Source organism: Galleria mellonella, unplaced genomic scaffold, assembly GCF_026898425.1.
Source record: "Galleria mellonella isolate WM207_F2 unplaced genomic scaffold, CSIRO_AGI_GalMel_v1 utg36, whole genome shotgun sequence".
NCBI classification, from domain to species: Eukaryota; Metazoa; Arthropoda; class Insecta; order Lepidoptera; family Pyralidae; genus Galleria; species Galleria mellonella.
The window spans coordinates 3,207,535-3,221,295 of NW_026442086.1; the positions used below are offsets into that span (position 1 = coordinate 3,207,535).

Genomic DNA, 13,761 nt, shown 5'->3' on the forward strand with positions numbered 1-13,761 from the left:
CTTTTCTAGCGGCATGCTAAGTAACATCTATGCCAAAATAAAAAAAAATTGACAATGACAAAATTGACAAATGTTATGACAAAAGGAAATGACATTTTCGCGCCCAATCCAAAGATATTTTTCTTCTTTACCATCTTGTGTTTTAGATAAACTTCATTATTTATCTTTTTAATTTTATTATTTTTCATATTTACATTATTTACAAATAGGGCATTGCATTTCATATATGACAAAATACACGTTTTGATATAACAATTTTAATAAAGTGCATTTTTTTGTGGAAGTTAGCGTTTGTTTAATTTACACTCAGATTATCACATTGTGCCCCATAAATGTTCATTGTCTATTCATTTATCATCCATATATAGAAGTAATAGTATTTCCCAGGGAAGTCCTTCAAGAAAACAATCACCTATCCAGAACTTTAAAGATGTAAGTGCACTTTCCTATCGTCGTCTTGCCTTTCTCCCATTTATGTAAAGTAATAAACAACCATCAATGCCTTCACAATCATAGTATTTGTATTAGTACACTTTGGTGTACTAAACCTACTATGTACCTAAATATTCACTAGGTTCACAAATCATCAATCATCATCATTGATCAGTAATATTAGTTTAATAATTGCTGTAATAATTCACAACGATTTTTTTGTTATATTTAGTTTAGTATGTGACTTTATTATATTTTTTTCAGATTTTTCCACTTATAATTGATATTATTTAGAGAATGAACAGTAATAATAATAATCAAGGCTTTGGTGAAGAGACTGAAGAATCTAAGAATGGTATACATATAATTTTGAAATTGAAATATATATATATATACACATTATTTAAGAATTCAATTTTTTTGTAACACTTCTGAAAGAAGATAGTTGTCAATTAGTTTGTAACTGTTTTTAATAACAATGTTATATTACATTTTATTTTTAATTATTTTACGAATTGTAAACTTAGAATATTTTTTTATTTAGGGGTTTTAGCTTGAAACCATCTCATTTTACTATTACATTTCTATAATTTTATTAACACTTATCTTGATTACATTTCATTTTCACTGAATAGTGTATGATTGGAGTTGCCATTTTTCTTTGCTGAACAAAAAACTTAAAAACCTTTTTGCAAAAAAATTCTACTGTAGACCAAATTTTATAAGTTCAAATATGTTGTAATAACATTTATTCAATATATATATGCACATCCTGCCATGTGGATAGCCAGCATAGAAAGAGCCACCTCTTTCTTTCTCATGGGAGTAATAAAAGGTTACTAAGGGATCTTAATAGTGAATGTTTTTTTAATGGATGATAATGGAATGGCAGCTCCGCCTGTGTTAATGGTAAATGATAGTTTTCAGGTGGGACCACATGGAATTTATTCAATCCCCACATTATACGGGGAAATACCCATGTTATAGGAGGAATTGGCACAATATGAAAAGGCTTATAAGAGTACCATGTTATAGGGGGGATTTTTTTTTGTTTAATGGATGATAATGGAATAGTAACCTTGCGCTATCGGTATACACTGGCCAGAATGATAAGTGAGGATGAAGCATGTCAGTTAGCCCACCTGTGATGAATTTAACAATAAATCAATCACAATGGTTTTCAGGGGGAACCACAAGTAGGTTGACCCGACAGGGTATATTGCTAGTAATGGGACTACTAATCCCCATTACTAACAATCCAATCAATTGGGAGAAGCCCAATATAGGGGGGATTACATATATATTATATAGACAACAAGATTATAGAAGTGTAAAATTCATGCTTTAAATAACTGATAAACTTGATGTGTTGTGGTTTAACACTGTGACACTTCATGGTTGCAGGCTCAATCCCCTACATCACTACAAACATTTGTAGGTAATTATGAGTACAACTATGAGTCTTAGTGCAATTGAAATTTATTAGTAATACTTAGTAATAAATAAAGTTTAAAAATCAATTTCATACAGTATCTACAGGTTAAATTGTATATTGTCTATTCATATGTAACATCTTTAAGTTGTTAATAAAATAGATAGCTACTACTTGCGAAGTTCTTGTTTTATGTTATAAATCACAAAAAAAATTTTTCAGTACGAAGAGCAGTGAAGGGGAAAATGAAAATAGATAGAGAAAATTATAATAGTCGCAAAAGAGCTCGACCAAACAATAACAGTGAATCTTCAGATACACGGTAAAATATGTGACATCATATTATGAATTTCTCATATTATTGCCTAGTCACTAGGGATCTATGTAAGCATATCAGTTTGTAATTTGTTATTTATATTTTAACTGCATTTTTTTTTACAACTTAGAATGACAAACAAGCTGACGGCCCACCTAATGAAAAGTGGTAACCGTCACCTATAGACATGAGCAGTACCATAGACATAACATGATACCCCCCATGTGTTGCCATTCCTGAGGACTCAGATGTAGTTTTTCTGTACCCTGTAAATTCACACCATATCCCACCCTTTAAACCGAAACACAGCTATGCAAACACAACTGCTTTACGGTAGAAACACAAATGGGATAGAGGTACCCAAGCAGTCGACTTTTGTACAAAGTCTCCCTTTGGTGCATATAAGCATGGATCATGATCAGAAGTCCTTTCTAAAGAACCAGTAATTTGAACTATATTAACTAACCACACTTGTGTTTTACTGAAATAACTAAATAAACTGTATTTTTTTCAGAAAACCTCAAAAAAAGCTATTAGAGCTAGAAACAGACACGACTGTACTTCAAAGGCGTCAAAAGCAAATTGATTATGGGAAAAATACAGTTGGATATTACAATTATATACAACAAGTGCCTATGTAAGTCAATTGATCAATATCTTATTGACATAAAATTATTTGGATATTAAATACAATTAAAATAGGTCAATGGGTAAAGACATCCAGGTGTCTCAGAAGTCGATGTCAAGTCAGAATCGAGTAACAAGCCTAGTCATAATAGTTATCAGTAAAATGTAAAAAAAAAAATCTAATATAAGTGTAACATACTAATTAGTATTTTGTGTACAATAGCAAATAACTAGGGGCACTATGTATCTTGCTCACACTTTGTAAAATGACTCTTTGTCTTTATCATATCAGTATCACTATTTATATCGCTGATAATTTTTAAATTAACTCTGTACTTTCTAAATTCTCTCTTGTCTCTTTTGACACATTAGAATAATTTTTAAGTAAATAAGAAAATGTGTTCAATACTGGATTTTATTGGAGAAGAAGAAAATATCTGCAATTTAAGAAATAATAATTAGCAAGTGGCATACCATTTTAGAATCTTTATTAAATGCTCCAATTTTAAAATTACTTGCCAAAATCGCCTAATACATTCTTTTTCAGATTTTTTTATGAAAATCATATATGAAACTAGGTTAAGTATTAGTTTTGTATCTTTTATTGAGCAAAAAGTGACATATACTTCCAAAGTGGAGTAGATGACTTTAAATAAGTATTCGAGATTACATAAATAAAAATAATCATAAAAACTAATAGTAACAGGAATAAATAGCTATCACAGGTTGTCGATTTTTTAATGTCTATAATTTTTAAAATATGTACCTTAATTTTTTTTTATATTTTTTGATAACTGTTATGACTTAGCCTGTTACCCGATTCTGACGTGATGTCGACTTCTGAGGCAACCTATATACAAATACATAATCATTTTTTTGAACATTCCTCTTTTTAAAATTCTTTATATATATATGTGGATTTTTTTTTTTAAATATATCCTTTATTTTATTATTTCAGTGATCAGCGAACTAAAGATCACCCAAAAACGCCAGATAAATTTACAAAATACAGTCGGAGGTCATGGGACACATTAATAAAAATGTGGAGGATTAAATTACATGAATATGATACCACTGCAACAAATAGCACAGAACCAGATTCTGATGAAGATAGCTCCAAATAAACTGTTATTGTGAATGTACTTTGTTAAGACTGAATTATAAGGCAATTATTCCAGAAGCTACGATGGAAATCTATTGTAATCCCATATACTTACTATATTTTTCCTCATACAAAAATCATGTTTTAATATGGGTGATGTATTTTAGTAATGATATACTTTTCAGTAAATAACCATGGATTCAAAATATGTAGCGAAATAGGTAAGCATTAGTGATGTGCCAGATATCCATATCAGATATCGTGATTATCCGAGAAAGAAAAAAGATCTGTATCCGTATCCGTCATTTATAGCGAATTTTGAACCTTTTATTTTATTAAATGTCACTTAATAAAATATATTTTTCTTCGTCTTAAAATATATCCACAATAACACTTTAAACTTTTGGAAATATTGTTTTATTGTTTAACTTTTGCTCACGACTTAGTACGCGTGGATTTTACTCTACACACAAAATAAGAGTAAATCGTCTCTAATTAACTTTATAACATTTAGATATATAAAATTTTATATATATTTATTGACAAATAATTACAGTCTACACTGAAAATGAGCTGGTGATTTCCTATAACAGCATATACTACTTACATGATCTTTTTTTTGACATGAATACTTTACCTCCTGGTGAAATAAAATTTTGTAATCTCTACATAAACCGTTATTTCTAAGATTTCACTAAAAAATCGATATCTTGGATATAAATTAGTTTTAATACGAAATGCTTTGGAGATTTATTTTTCATATAAGCGCCTTTCAAAAGTTTACCTATGAGATACGCGCGTATGTAAGTTTTTTTTTACAGGTTTCGAGGCTCCGTCCTTTCTTTCTTACAAAGATATGCATCAAGACCAAACTTAACGCGGATGATATTGTCCTATACGGTTGGCAGAGGGTTACTTTATTGATTGTACTTTTTCCTTCAAAATATGTCCTATACCCTAATTAACAAAATAGGATACATCTTTTTATCGTAAAAATAATAAGGCTTCGTTTAGAATGACTGCCCTAAACACATAGAAAAGAGCTTTCTGCATATTTGCCCAATTCACCCTAAATTTATCTCCAACGAGACCTGTAACAGTTGCTTTATTTTAAGCCTAATGGTATTTTATCATGGCTCTTGGTGGTAGGGGGGGGGGGGGGAGAATGGGCAATGCTCTACCTTAAAATGAAAGCCCCAAGAAAATTAGACAGATTCGGTTTTTTGAAGTCACTTATGGCCTCTGTCCTACCAAAAAGTCTAGCTACGGTCCTGTATTTTAGCATTCAATTTTCGTATGGATTTTTTATTTCATCTTTTACTTCACCATAACAGGCCTAACCAGGCCAGACTAGTTGTTTGTTGGTGTTATTTAGTACGTTATACTAAATCTATGTAATGTTATGATTACACCAATGAATGTGCAGAAGTCACTACACCATCTCTGATTATAGTACTTGTAGTCTACTGAATAATATTTACTTGTTTATAATTATAATTTCATGATAAAAATTGCGTAACTTGACCGTTCTAAAGGTTTTTAGAATACACGGCTGGTATATGGAAATGAAAGTAGTACATATAAGTAGTTTTGTAACCTAACGAGTGTAATTTAATATCTTATATGATTGAAAGTATAAATAAATACAATGATTCAAGAATATCGTGTTTATTTCACTTTTACACTTCTAATTAATAGGCAATTCAATTCTAGTAAGTATGTCACGAGCTTGCTTAACTATTGTATTAGTTTTATTCTCTGCTGCCAGTAATTGCAACTTTTCCATATATTCATCGATATTAGCTTCTGTCGCTCCAGGCGGGCCTCCTAGGAAACAAATGAGCACAATTATTATTTGATTGAGATAATCATTGAAACATTCTAGTTCAGTTCTTTTGGAAATGTTTAACCTGCAGATTCCAAGGATTACACACTTTCTACCGAAACAGAATTATAACTACAGATATAATTAAGAGTGTATCTTATAATGAGCCTTATTATATCTTACATAATCCTTATGTAATCGCGAGGATTGCGAAAATTGGGTTAATCTCAATTTCCTTATATTAATCTATATATTCATTGCTTTTTTTCTTTAACTGTTCAATTTTATAGGATTTACTCCGACTTAGTAACAAAATATTGTAAAAATTGTTTAGATTCATAGCCCGCTATTTTGGAATCAAATATATGCGCCGATATATGGATTAATTTCACCACAACCATACTATTTGGAATTATAGTCAATCAAATTTTATTTACATGGACATACAATTTACATCTAGCTTATCCTTTTAAATATTTTATTGTGTGATCAAATATGCATATTTGTATTGTTGTAATTGTAAGGCAGTTTTATTATATGCAAAACCTGGTAAAGCGAGAGATTGAAGTCCCTGAACTAAAACTGCAACCAGTGCTCGTCTGTGTGCTAGTAAAGCAGCGGTCCGCTCAACTGCAGCCGCCGTTTCAGCTCGAAGTCTTGTTGTCGCTCCACTCACTTCTTCTGCATGCCTTTGCAGAATTGCATTCTAAACAATGAAGGATTCAAGATTAAGCGCATTATTGACATTTTATAAATCCACAAAGTTACAAAAATATTTTTGACAGGAACAATGAAAACATATCCAAAATAGTTTTCTATGTGTTGAAATATATTTAAAACTCTTATAAAGATACTTTAGAAATAATCTTTTTGATCAATTGAATATTTTCAAAACAATACATTAAGTCTATTTAGATAATGACATCTGAGAATTAAAGGATTGATGTTCATTAGTTATAACAAAAATAGTTACTGACATACCTGTTGCTCATAATCAGAATTGGCTTTTCTTAACTGTCTTAATTCAGATTCTCTTAGCTTATTATGTTGCAAAAACTGGTCTGTGAATATGGGAATGTCAGTATCCCCACCAGCAAAGTCTTCCTGAAAATAATACAACAAATGCAAATTATGCAGCACATCAGGAAAGAATACATGTAAGAGCTGTAAGAGTAACTTGGATCAAGTAATATACTTTTTATTGTTTTCTCTAAAAGATATAATAACTATTGTATAGTTAACTTATTTCAGATAAAACCACAAATTAAACTTATTAAAGAAAAATAACTACTTGTATAAAAATGTTTTTTTTTTTTTGGTATTTTTTTACTTTATTGAGTGAAAATAATTAGAGCCGTAAAAATACATCAGGGGTTTCAAATGAGCTAACAATCTGACTGCATCCTGTTACTAAATTTAACATAAAAAGGATGAAATTAGATGGAAAAAGACAGGTTTTTTTTTTATCACAGTCTATTAATATGTGTGTGTAAAAACTAGGTTTCAATACTAATAAATATTCAAGTAAATAGAAACAATCAAATATATTCATCTCATTAACTTACAGAAGCTGGCGTTATGCAAGGCCTAGGTCTAGGTGGAGTTTGTTGACGTTGTATCTGTGGGGTCACAGCCATAGCAGAGCCATTGACGGGAGCGACACTTTGTTCAGTCGATGGTTGGACGCCTGAAAATAATTTTACATTAAAAGATGTCATCTTCATCATAGAATTTCATATAATTATACAGTAGCGGCTTTTAGAAATTTTTACAATACTTAATTTAACAGGACTTGTCAAGTGTTTAAGTATATTTATCATGTAAATCACTCTTTAAACATAAAATCAAAGATTTATAATTCATTATTAAATTCTATTATTTAATGTTTTTGTAAATGAACATAGCATCTCCATGAAATGCTTATGACGGAGTACATTCTCTTTTTGGTTAATCACATTCATGGGCCATATTGCTACTATCTTTGTATACAATCAGACCTGTAGTCATGATATACTATTATATAAATCTTTTTATAACATTTTATGGGCCTCCAAGTATTATTTTACTCTAGAAAAAAGACAATGACTTTTTATAATGACCCAATTTGAGATAAACTGACCCTATTGATTTTAAATAATACCAATATTGGTTCTGAATTGCTCAAAATATTCTATAACATGCTTACCAAAAAATAAAGTGAATTAAGCACCTACTCTATCCATGAGTCCCTAAAAAGTACAATTGCCAAATAATAATTAAGATTGTCTTTTGCAAATTATATGCCTACATTCATAAATATATTTACAAGAAGGAGATTTTATACAAACATCATCTAAGTACCTGTGTCCATTTATGTTTCTGCTATGAAGTAGTAGTTTATGAATGTGTTTCCAATTGAAGGGTGGAATATGGCAATGAAATTACAAGGTACAAAGACATAACATCTTGGTCCTCAGTATACTCATAAACAGTATACTATGTTTTATATATATTATATATACCAGGTCACTCAGAAAGAGACTGGCCAGTTATAATTTATTTAAAAATATGATTACTTGTAAGTAAAAATAAGTACGTTCTAAATTCAAAACTTCCCTCCACATTTTTTTCAAGCTAATTAAAATTACCGTGTCCTAATGAAAAATGGATTTGTGTAGAGAACATTTGCGCGCTATGATTTTTTACGATTTTAAATGTCGCCTGAAACCGGACGAATCGTACGATAGACTTCAAATGGTATTCATGGATGAAGACGCTTCTAAGGCAACCGTGTATTTATCAACTATAATGAATTTAAACGCGGTCGACTAACTTTAGGGGATGAAGAAAGAAGTTTGACGGCTGTTACGGAAGAAAATTTGCTAGCAGTGAAAAATTTGATCCAAGACAATAGATGAGTTACATATCAAGAGATTCAGCATATACTGGATCAGGTAGCCTTCACGAGATTCTACACGTGCATCTTCCATGAATCTGCCATGAATGCAGGCTTGTCTCGGCGTGTTTACGACATCGATACAGGTGATGAATCGTGGAATATATATATATTATATATATATATATTTATATATATATATATATATATATATATATATATATATATATCTTTTAACTGACTATACCTATATACCTATATTTTTCAGATAAATAATCCATTTATGATAGCTTTTTTTGTGTTCAATAAATGTTTACAGAATCTAGGCTGTTTGTGATAAACTGAATATACGAGGTTTGTCCGGAAAGTACGTATAAAAGTTTTTTAAAAATTTTATTTTACAATTATTCAGGTAAATCAATTTTATCCCCTTCAAAGTACTCCCCCTGTGACATAATGCACTTGTGCCAACGCCGTTTCCACTGTGAGAAGGCTCCTTGAAAGTCCTCTGGTTGTAGGTTTCTCAGCTGCCCCGTCGTAGCTTTTTTTATCTCATTTATGTCCCCCAAATGCCGCCCCCGAAGTACCAATTTGGTTTTTGGGAACAAGAAGAAGTCACACGGGGCCAAATCCGGCGAATAGGGGGGTGTTCGGTCACCGTAATGGAATTTTTACTCAAAAACTCACGGACAACAAGAGAGGTGTGGGCAGGGGCATTGTCGTGGTGAAGAATCCAACGCCCCTCTCGCGCCAATTCTGGACGAACTCGTGCCACACGAGCTTTGAGGCGTCTGAGCACATCGACGTAGAATTTTCCATCAACTGTCTGGCCTGGAGGGACGAATTCTTGATGGACAATCCCCCGAACATCGAAAAAAACAATCAACATTGTCTCGGCCCTCTCTGAATCTTTTTAGCCACTTGTGGACGGTTGGTTCCTTCACAGCATCATCCCCATAAACTGTTCTGAGATCGGCAAAAATTTCACGGCCATTCTTGCCGAGTTTCGAGAGAAACTTGATTACGACGCGCTGCTCTTCAACGGAAGCGGGCTCCATGCCGACGGGGTTTCGTTAAGAGGTAACTTCACAGATGGCGTGACAAGCCAGTTCGCACCGCACGGCGGTCAGACCAGAACTGAAGCATTGTTAGGGACATAAGGAAGGGGTCCTGCGCTTACCTGGCCTCCCCACTCCTCTTTCTCGCATTCCAGAACACTTTTATACGAACTTTCCGGACAGACCTCATATTTATAATTTTGTAAATGATAATTTTAATAATAATTTACTTGGAGTAGCTACTGTAGTATCTTGTGCTGAATTATGTTTAGTTTTCTTAGATAAACTGCTTGACTCTTTCTGTTCCATTTGTTGTCGTCTAAATTCTTTGTATGCATCAGTTTTCTTGTATTCTGCCCATTCACGGATGTACCTTTAAAAAAATATTAACTTTACAAAAAAGTTAATTCATAAATAATAAGGGAAGAGAATAATATCAAATTCAATAAAATAATTATCTAGTGGGAGTTTATATGGTAGTTGCATAGATAACAGACTGCTTTGCTTGTGTGCATTACAATTATAAAATATTTTGAATAAATTAAAGACATATGTGTACAAAATCTCTTTCAAATCTGTTCAGCGCATAAGTATGATGATATAACTTTCAAAATTCCCAAACTTTGACATTTATAATATTAATAGAGTATTTAACTTCAATGAAAATATAGATCAAACTATTGTTAATTTAAGAGTAAATATTTTTTAAACCAATGTAGCCACCACATAATTTTAAAATAAGTATGGATTTTATAAAAAATCATTAATAAAATAATGGAAAATTTATGTTTGACCACATGATCAAAAACACAGGATTGGCTGAATCTGGAGTGCCGTCACCTGCTTGTTTACAGTGAATGTCACTGGAAATTTTGTATGATTCATCAGTATGTTTCCTCATTATATAATATATATATATATATATATATATATATATATATATATATATATATATATATATATATATATATATATATATATATATATATATATATATATATATATATATATATATATATATAATATAGTATTAATATTCTTATCTTTTAGTGACAAAAAGTGAAAAATTATTTTAAATGATCATATAAAGTACAATGGAGTTCAAATTGATTAAAGATGATAGTAGAAAGCTCCCTAGAATAGATATGATTATGGTTGAACTATTTTTCAAAACTAACCCTGATTTTTGCATGTCCAAATTGAAGATCTGGCAATAATTGTTTAACCCCATATAATCACGGGTGTGAACAACCAAATCCATTTTTCTCATTAGGATAAATACTATTCTGTCTCAAGTTGGAGAAAAAAGTCAGATGACTGTTTCAGAGATTATAAATGAATGCATAAGTGAACATTCTGATATGAAATTTAGGACTATACCCAAAAAGAACTATTGCCATTCCTAGATATATTTACAACATGTTAGAAATACTATGGGTATTGCAGTGTATTCTGTGCTCTTCATGGTGTTGCTTATGTTTATAGTATACAATTAACACTTAAGAGGATTGAATTAGCATTACTTGTATATAAACATTGAAGAAATAAGTAATATCGACTATCAACACAAAATAGATCAGGGGCCTCAGAAATAAATACTTAAATTTTTAGAATAAAAAGTAATAAATTTCTTCTAAAATAATTTTATAAAAGAAAATTTTCATGTTTGTGATAGGTCAAATAACACACTGCAAGCCACACAAATATTTATACTTTGGACACTATACCAAATGTTAAATTCTTAATCACAAAGAAACAAACCTTTCTTTGTCTTGGTCAGCAGCATCTAAATATTGTTGTTTTTCTTCAGCTGGAAGTTTGCTCCATTCACTGGCTAGCTGTCGAGTTAACTCTGCAAACCCTAAGTCAGGTTGCTCAGCACGTAACTGATCACGGCGTTCATTTAAGTATCTCACATATCCTGAAATAATACATACAATCATACTCTTAATAAAATGGAATAAAAAGTATGTTACAAGTATATATTGCTCTACAAAAAAGTTACTTCAATTGTGAAGGGAGGGTTAATATTACATCAACTTGTTTTATACACACCTTATATTGTAAACATATTTTGCTACAACACAAAAATTTTTTTGTTCTGTAAACAAAACACAACTACAACCATTATTAAACTAAAATTTAAACAAAATTGATCAATAGGAGTAAACCCTATAAGAAGAATTGAGGATTCTTGAGAAAATACCAGAAATATTGTCAAAAAATAGTTCAACTAAATAATAGAATAAAATATAATATACTAGCAATATGCAAAAAATCATACAAATGTATTCACCTGTTAACGGCTGTCTAGGTGCTGTAACATCACGGGGCACTTTGGGTTTTCGTTTTTTAGGTTTCCTTGGGCACGGTTTATGAAGTTCTTTCACAGCTCCTGGTATCACCATAGTACTAGTCTCGATAGTTGTGGTAGCTAAAGGCGGGTTAGCTAAAGAGATATCTTGTACTGACTTATTTATCGCTGCAGCATCCTCCAATTGCTGAGATTCTGGTTGTTGCTCAGATTGATTCGATTCCGATTCCATTTTGTCTATCACTGTCGGAATTCTTTAATTATAGTAATTTATATAGCATTTAAACCACTATAATAAATTTATACTACTAAATTATCTTGTTAGAATCAGTAACATATGAAAAAAATTAATTACAACAAAATTTATCTACAAAAAATAAGTTTTTTTAAATTTATTCATGATAATGGATACAAGTACTTGACTTGAGTTGCAAAAACAATCAAGACGCTGGCAGCATTGCCAGATGTGATTTTTAATTTCTACCCAAAATTTTATAGTTTTTTTTGCATATTCATACGATTTTATAACGACATGACCGATGGAATAAAAGGCATTCTTAATGCTGACTATGTATAGTCTTCATTTAAAAATATTAAAATATGGTAAAAACAATTTGGTAAATTTATATACACTCGCTTTATTTCTTTATTCCAAAATTTTGCAAATTTAAAATGTATACTAAAAATAAGAAAAAAAAAATTTATTTATAAATTTTAACATTTAAGCACGATTGCCAGATAATTTTTTTTTTCTAATTATAATTACATAATAGTATATATATCTACGTTATAGTAAGTATACATACATATATTTATAAGTATACATATATTTAGTATAACGTAGATATACTATTCTATATACTTTAACTGATATACGGATTTGAATAAAATTATACCCCAATTTAATACATTCATGCTCATACTCAATATACCAGTTCATGTAGGCGAAGCTGCGAAAAATAGCTAATTTCTTATAAAAATATTTTTTTAATTTAACCAGTTATTTTTTTTTAAAAAGATGCATTTTATATAAAATCATTGTAAAAATCTTGATAGTGATTTCAAGTTATGGTCAAATTTAGAAGGCATGGCTTTCTCTAAACGATACGCTAACATTGAGTCTCTTAAAAAGTCTTTGGAGCAAGCAGTGGCGAAATTTCCCTTGGAATCTGGCGTAAGGATTTACGCAAGATTCCAATGGATATGGATATACATTCGTGGCTAGATAGATTAAAGACCTTGTGGCGTATTACTGGCCATTATAATACGCTTTTTATGTTACTGACCATCATAATCCGTCTTTTATATTTTTTTTTACACTGATTTTCTATATTCTTATTTTTATATATAGAGTTTGCGCTAAATATCAGAGTATAATCCTTTTTAAAAGGCCGGCAGCACACCTGCCGCTGGTGTTGTGGGTGATCATGGGCGACGGTAGTCACTTACCATCAGGTGAGCCGCATGCTCGTTTGCCCCGTGTTGTAAAAAAAAGAGGAAAAAAATAATAGGAATCGAGTGATGTTTTTAGTAGCAAGACAATTTTATTAAGGTGTCATTTCAGTAACAGACAGGTACAATAAAAACAACTACCAAGAAGTATTTACACTATAAAACTTATTTTTATAATTCTGACATAGTCTATTTCCGACTGATGAAGACGTGATAAAAGAGAACTACAGTATTAAGCATTTTTTTTTTATAAACCTATTTCTCTTAAGCCTGTATAAAAACCAAAAGTGGCCATTTAGAATGGAATATTTATTTTTTGCTGAGACTA

At 30.8% G+C, this 13,761-nt stretch overlaps 2 protein-coding genes across 3 annotated transcripts; one reads left to right on the plus strand and one right to left on the minus strand.

Moving 5' to 3' along the window:
* The first annotated feature begins 84 nt into the window (after positions 1 to 84).
* On the plus strand, positions 85 to 5,569 carry LOC113520608 (histone RNA hairpin-binding protein). 2 transcript variants are annotated; one of them, XM_026905992.3, is made up of 5 exons: positions 86 to 432; positions 697 to 787; positions 2,087 to 2,186; positions 2,695 to 2,817; positions 3,766 to 5,569. In XM_026905992.3, the coding sequence occupies exons 2-5, from the start codon at positions 730 to 732 to the stop codon at positions 3,929 to 3,931; spliced, it is 447 nt and encodes a 148-aa protein (XP_026761793.1). In that variant the 5' UTR covers positions 86 to 432; positions 697 to 729; the 3' UTR covers positions 3,932 to 5,569. The 2 variants fall into 2 exon arrangements, with proteins under 2 accessions (XP_052753387.1, XP_026761793.1); XM_052897427.1 differs by lacking the exon at positions 697 to 787 and having other exon boundaries at positions 85 to 432.
* Positions 5,562 to 12,440, minus strand: LOC113520569 (high mobility group protein 20A). The gene is made up of 7 exons (XM_026905939.3): positions 11,964 to 12,440; positions 11,429 to 11,588; positions 9,898 to 10,040; positions 7,300 to 7,421; positions 6,716 to 6,838; positions 6,281 to 6,440; positions 5,562 to 5,736 (listed from the first exon to the last, which is right to left on the minus strand). Exons 1-7 carry the CDS (start codon positions 12,211 to 12,213, stop codon positions 5,597 to 5,599), a joined length of 1,098 nt encoding a protein of 365 aa, XP_026761740.1. The 5' UTR covers positions 12,214 to 12,440; the 3' UTR covers positions 5,562 to 5,596.
* Between the last annotated feature and the right edge of the window lie 1,321 nt (positions 12,441 to 13,761).

Excerpts from the sequence above, each read along its gene's own strand:
- LOC113520569 (XM_026905939.3), bottom strand. The coding sequence starts at position 12,213 with ATGGAATCGGAATCGAATCAATCTGAGCAACAACCAGAATCTCAGCAA. Across the intron at positions 6,441-6,715 it reads ATTCTGATTATGAGCAACAG|AATGCAATTCTGCAAAGGCA; the intron begins GTATGTCAGTAA and ends TTCATTGTTTAG. Across the intron at positions 5,737-6,280 it reads TCAATCTCTCGCTTTACCAG|GAGGCCCGCCTGGAGCGACA; the intron begins GTTTTGCATATA and ends TTTGTTTCCTAG.
- LOC113520608 (XM_026905992.3), top strand. The coding sequence starts at position 730 with ATGAACAGTAATAATAATAATCAAGGCTTTGGTGAAGAGACTGAAGAA. Across the intron at positions 788-2,086 it reads GACTGAAGAATCTAAGAATG|TACGAAGAGCAGTGAAGGGG; the intron begins GTATACATATAA and ends AAAATTTTTCAG. Across the intron at positions 2,187-2,694 it reads AGTGAATCTTCAGATACACG|AAAACCTCAAAAAAAGCTAT; the intron begins GTAAAATATGTG and ends TATTTTTTTCAG.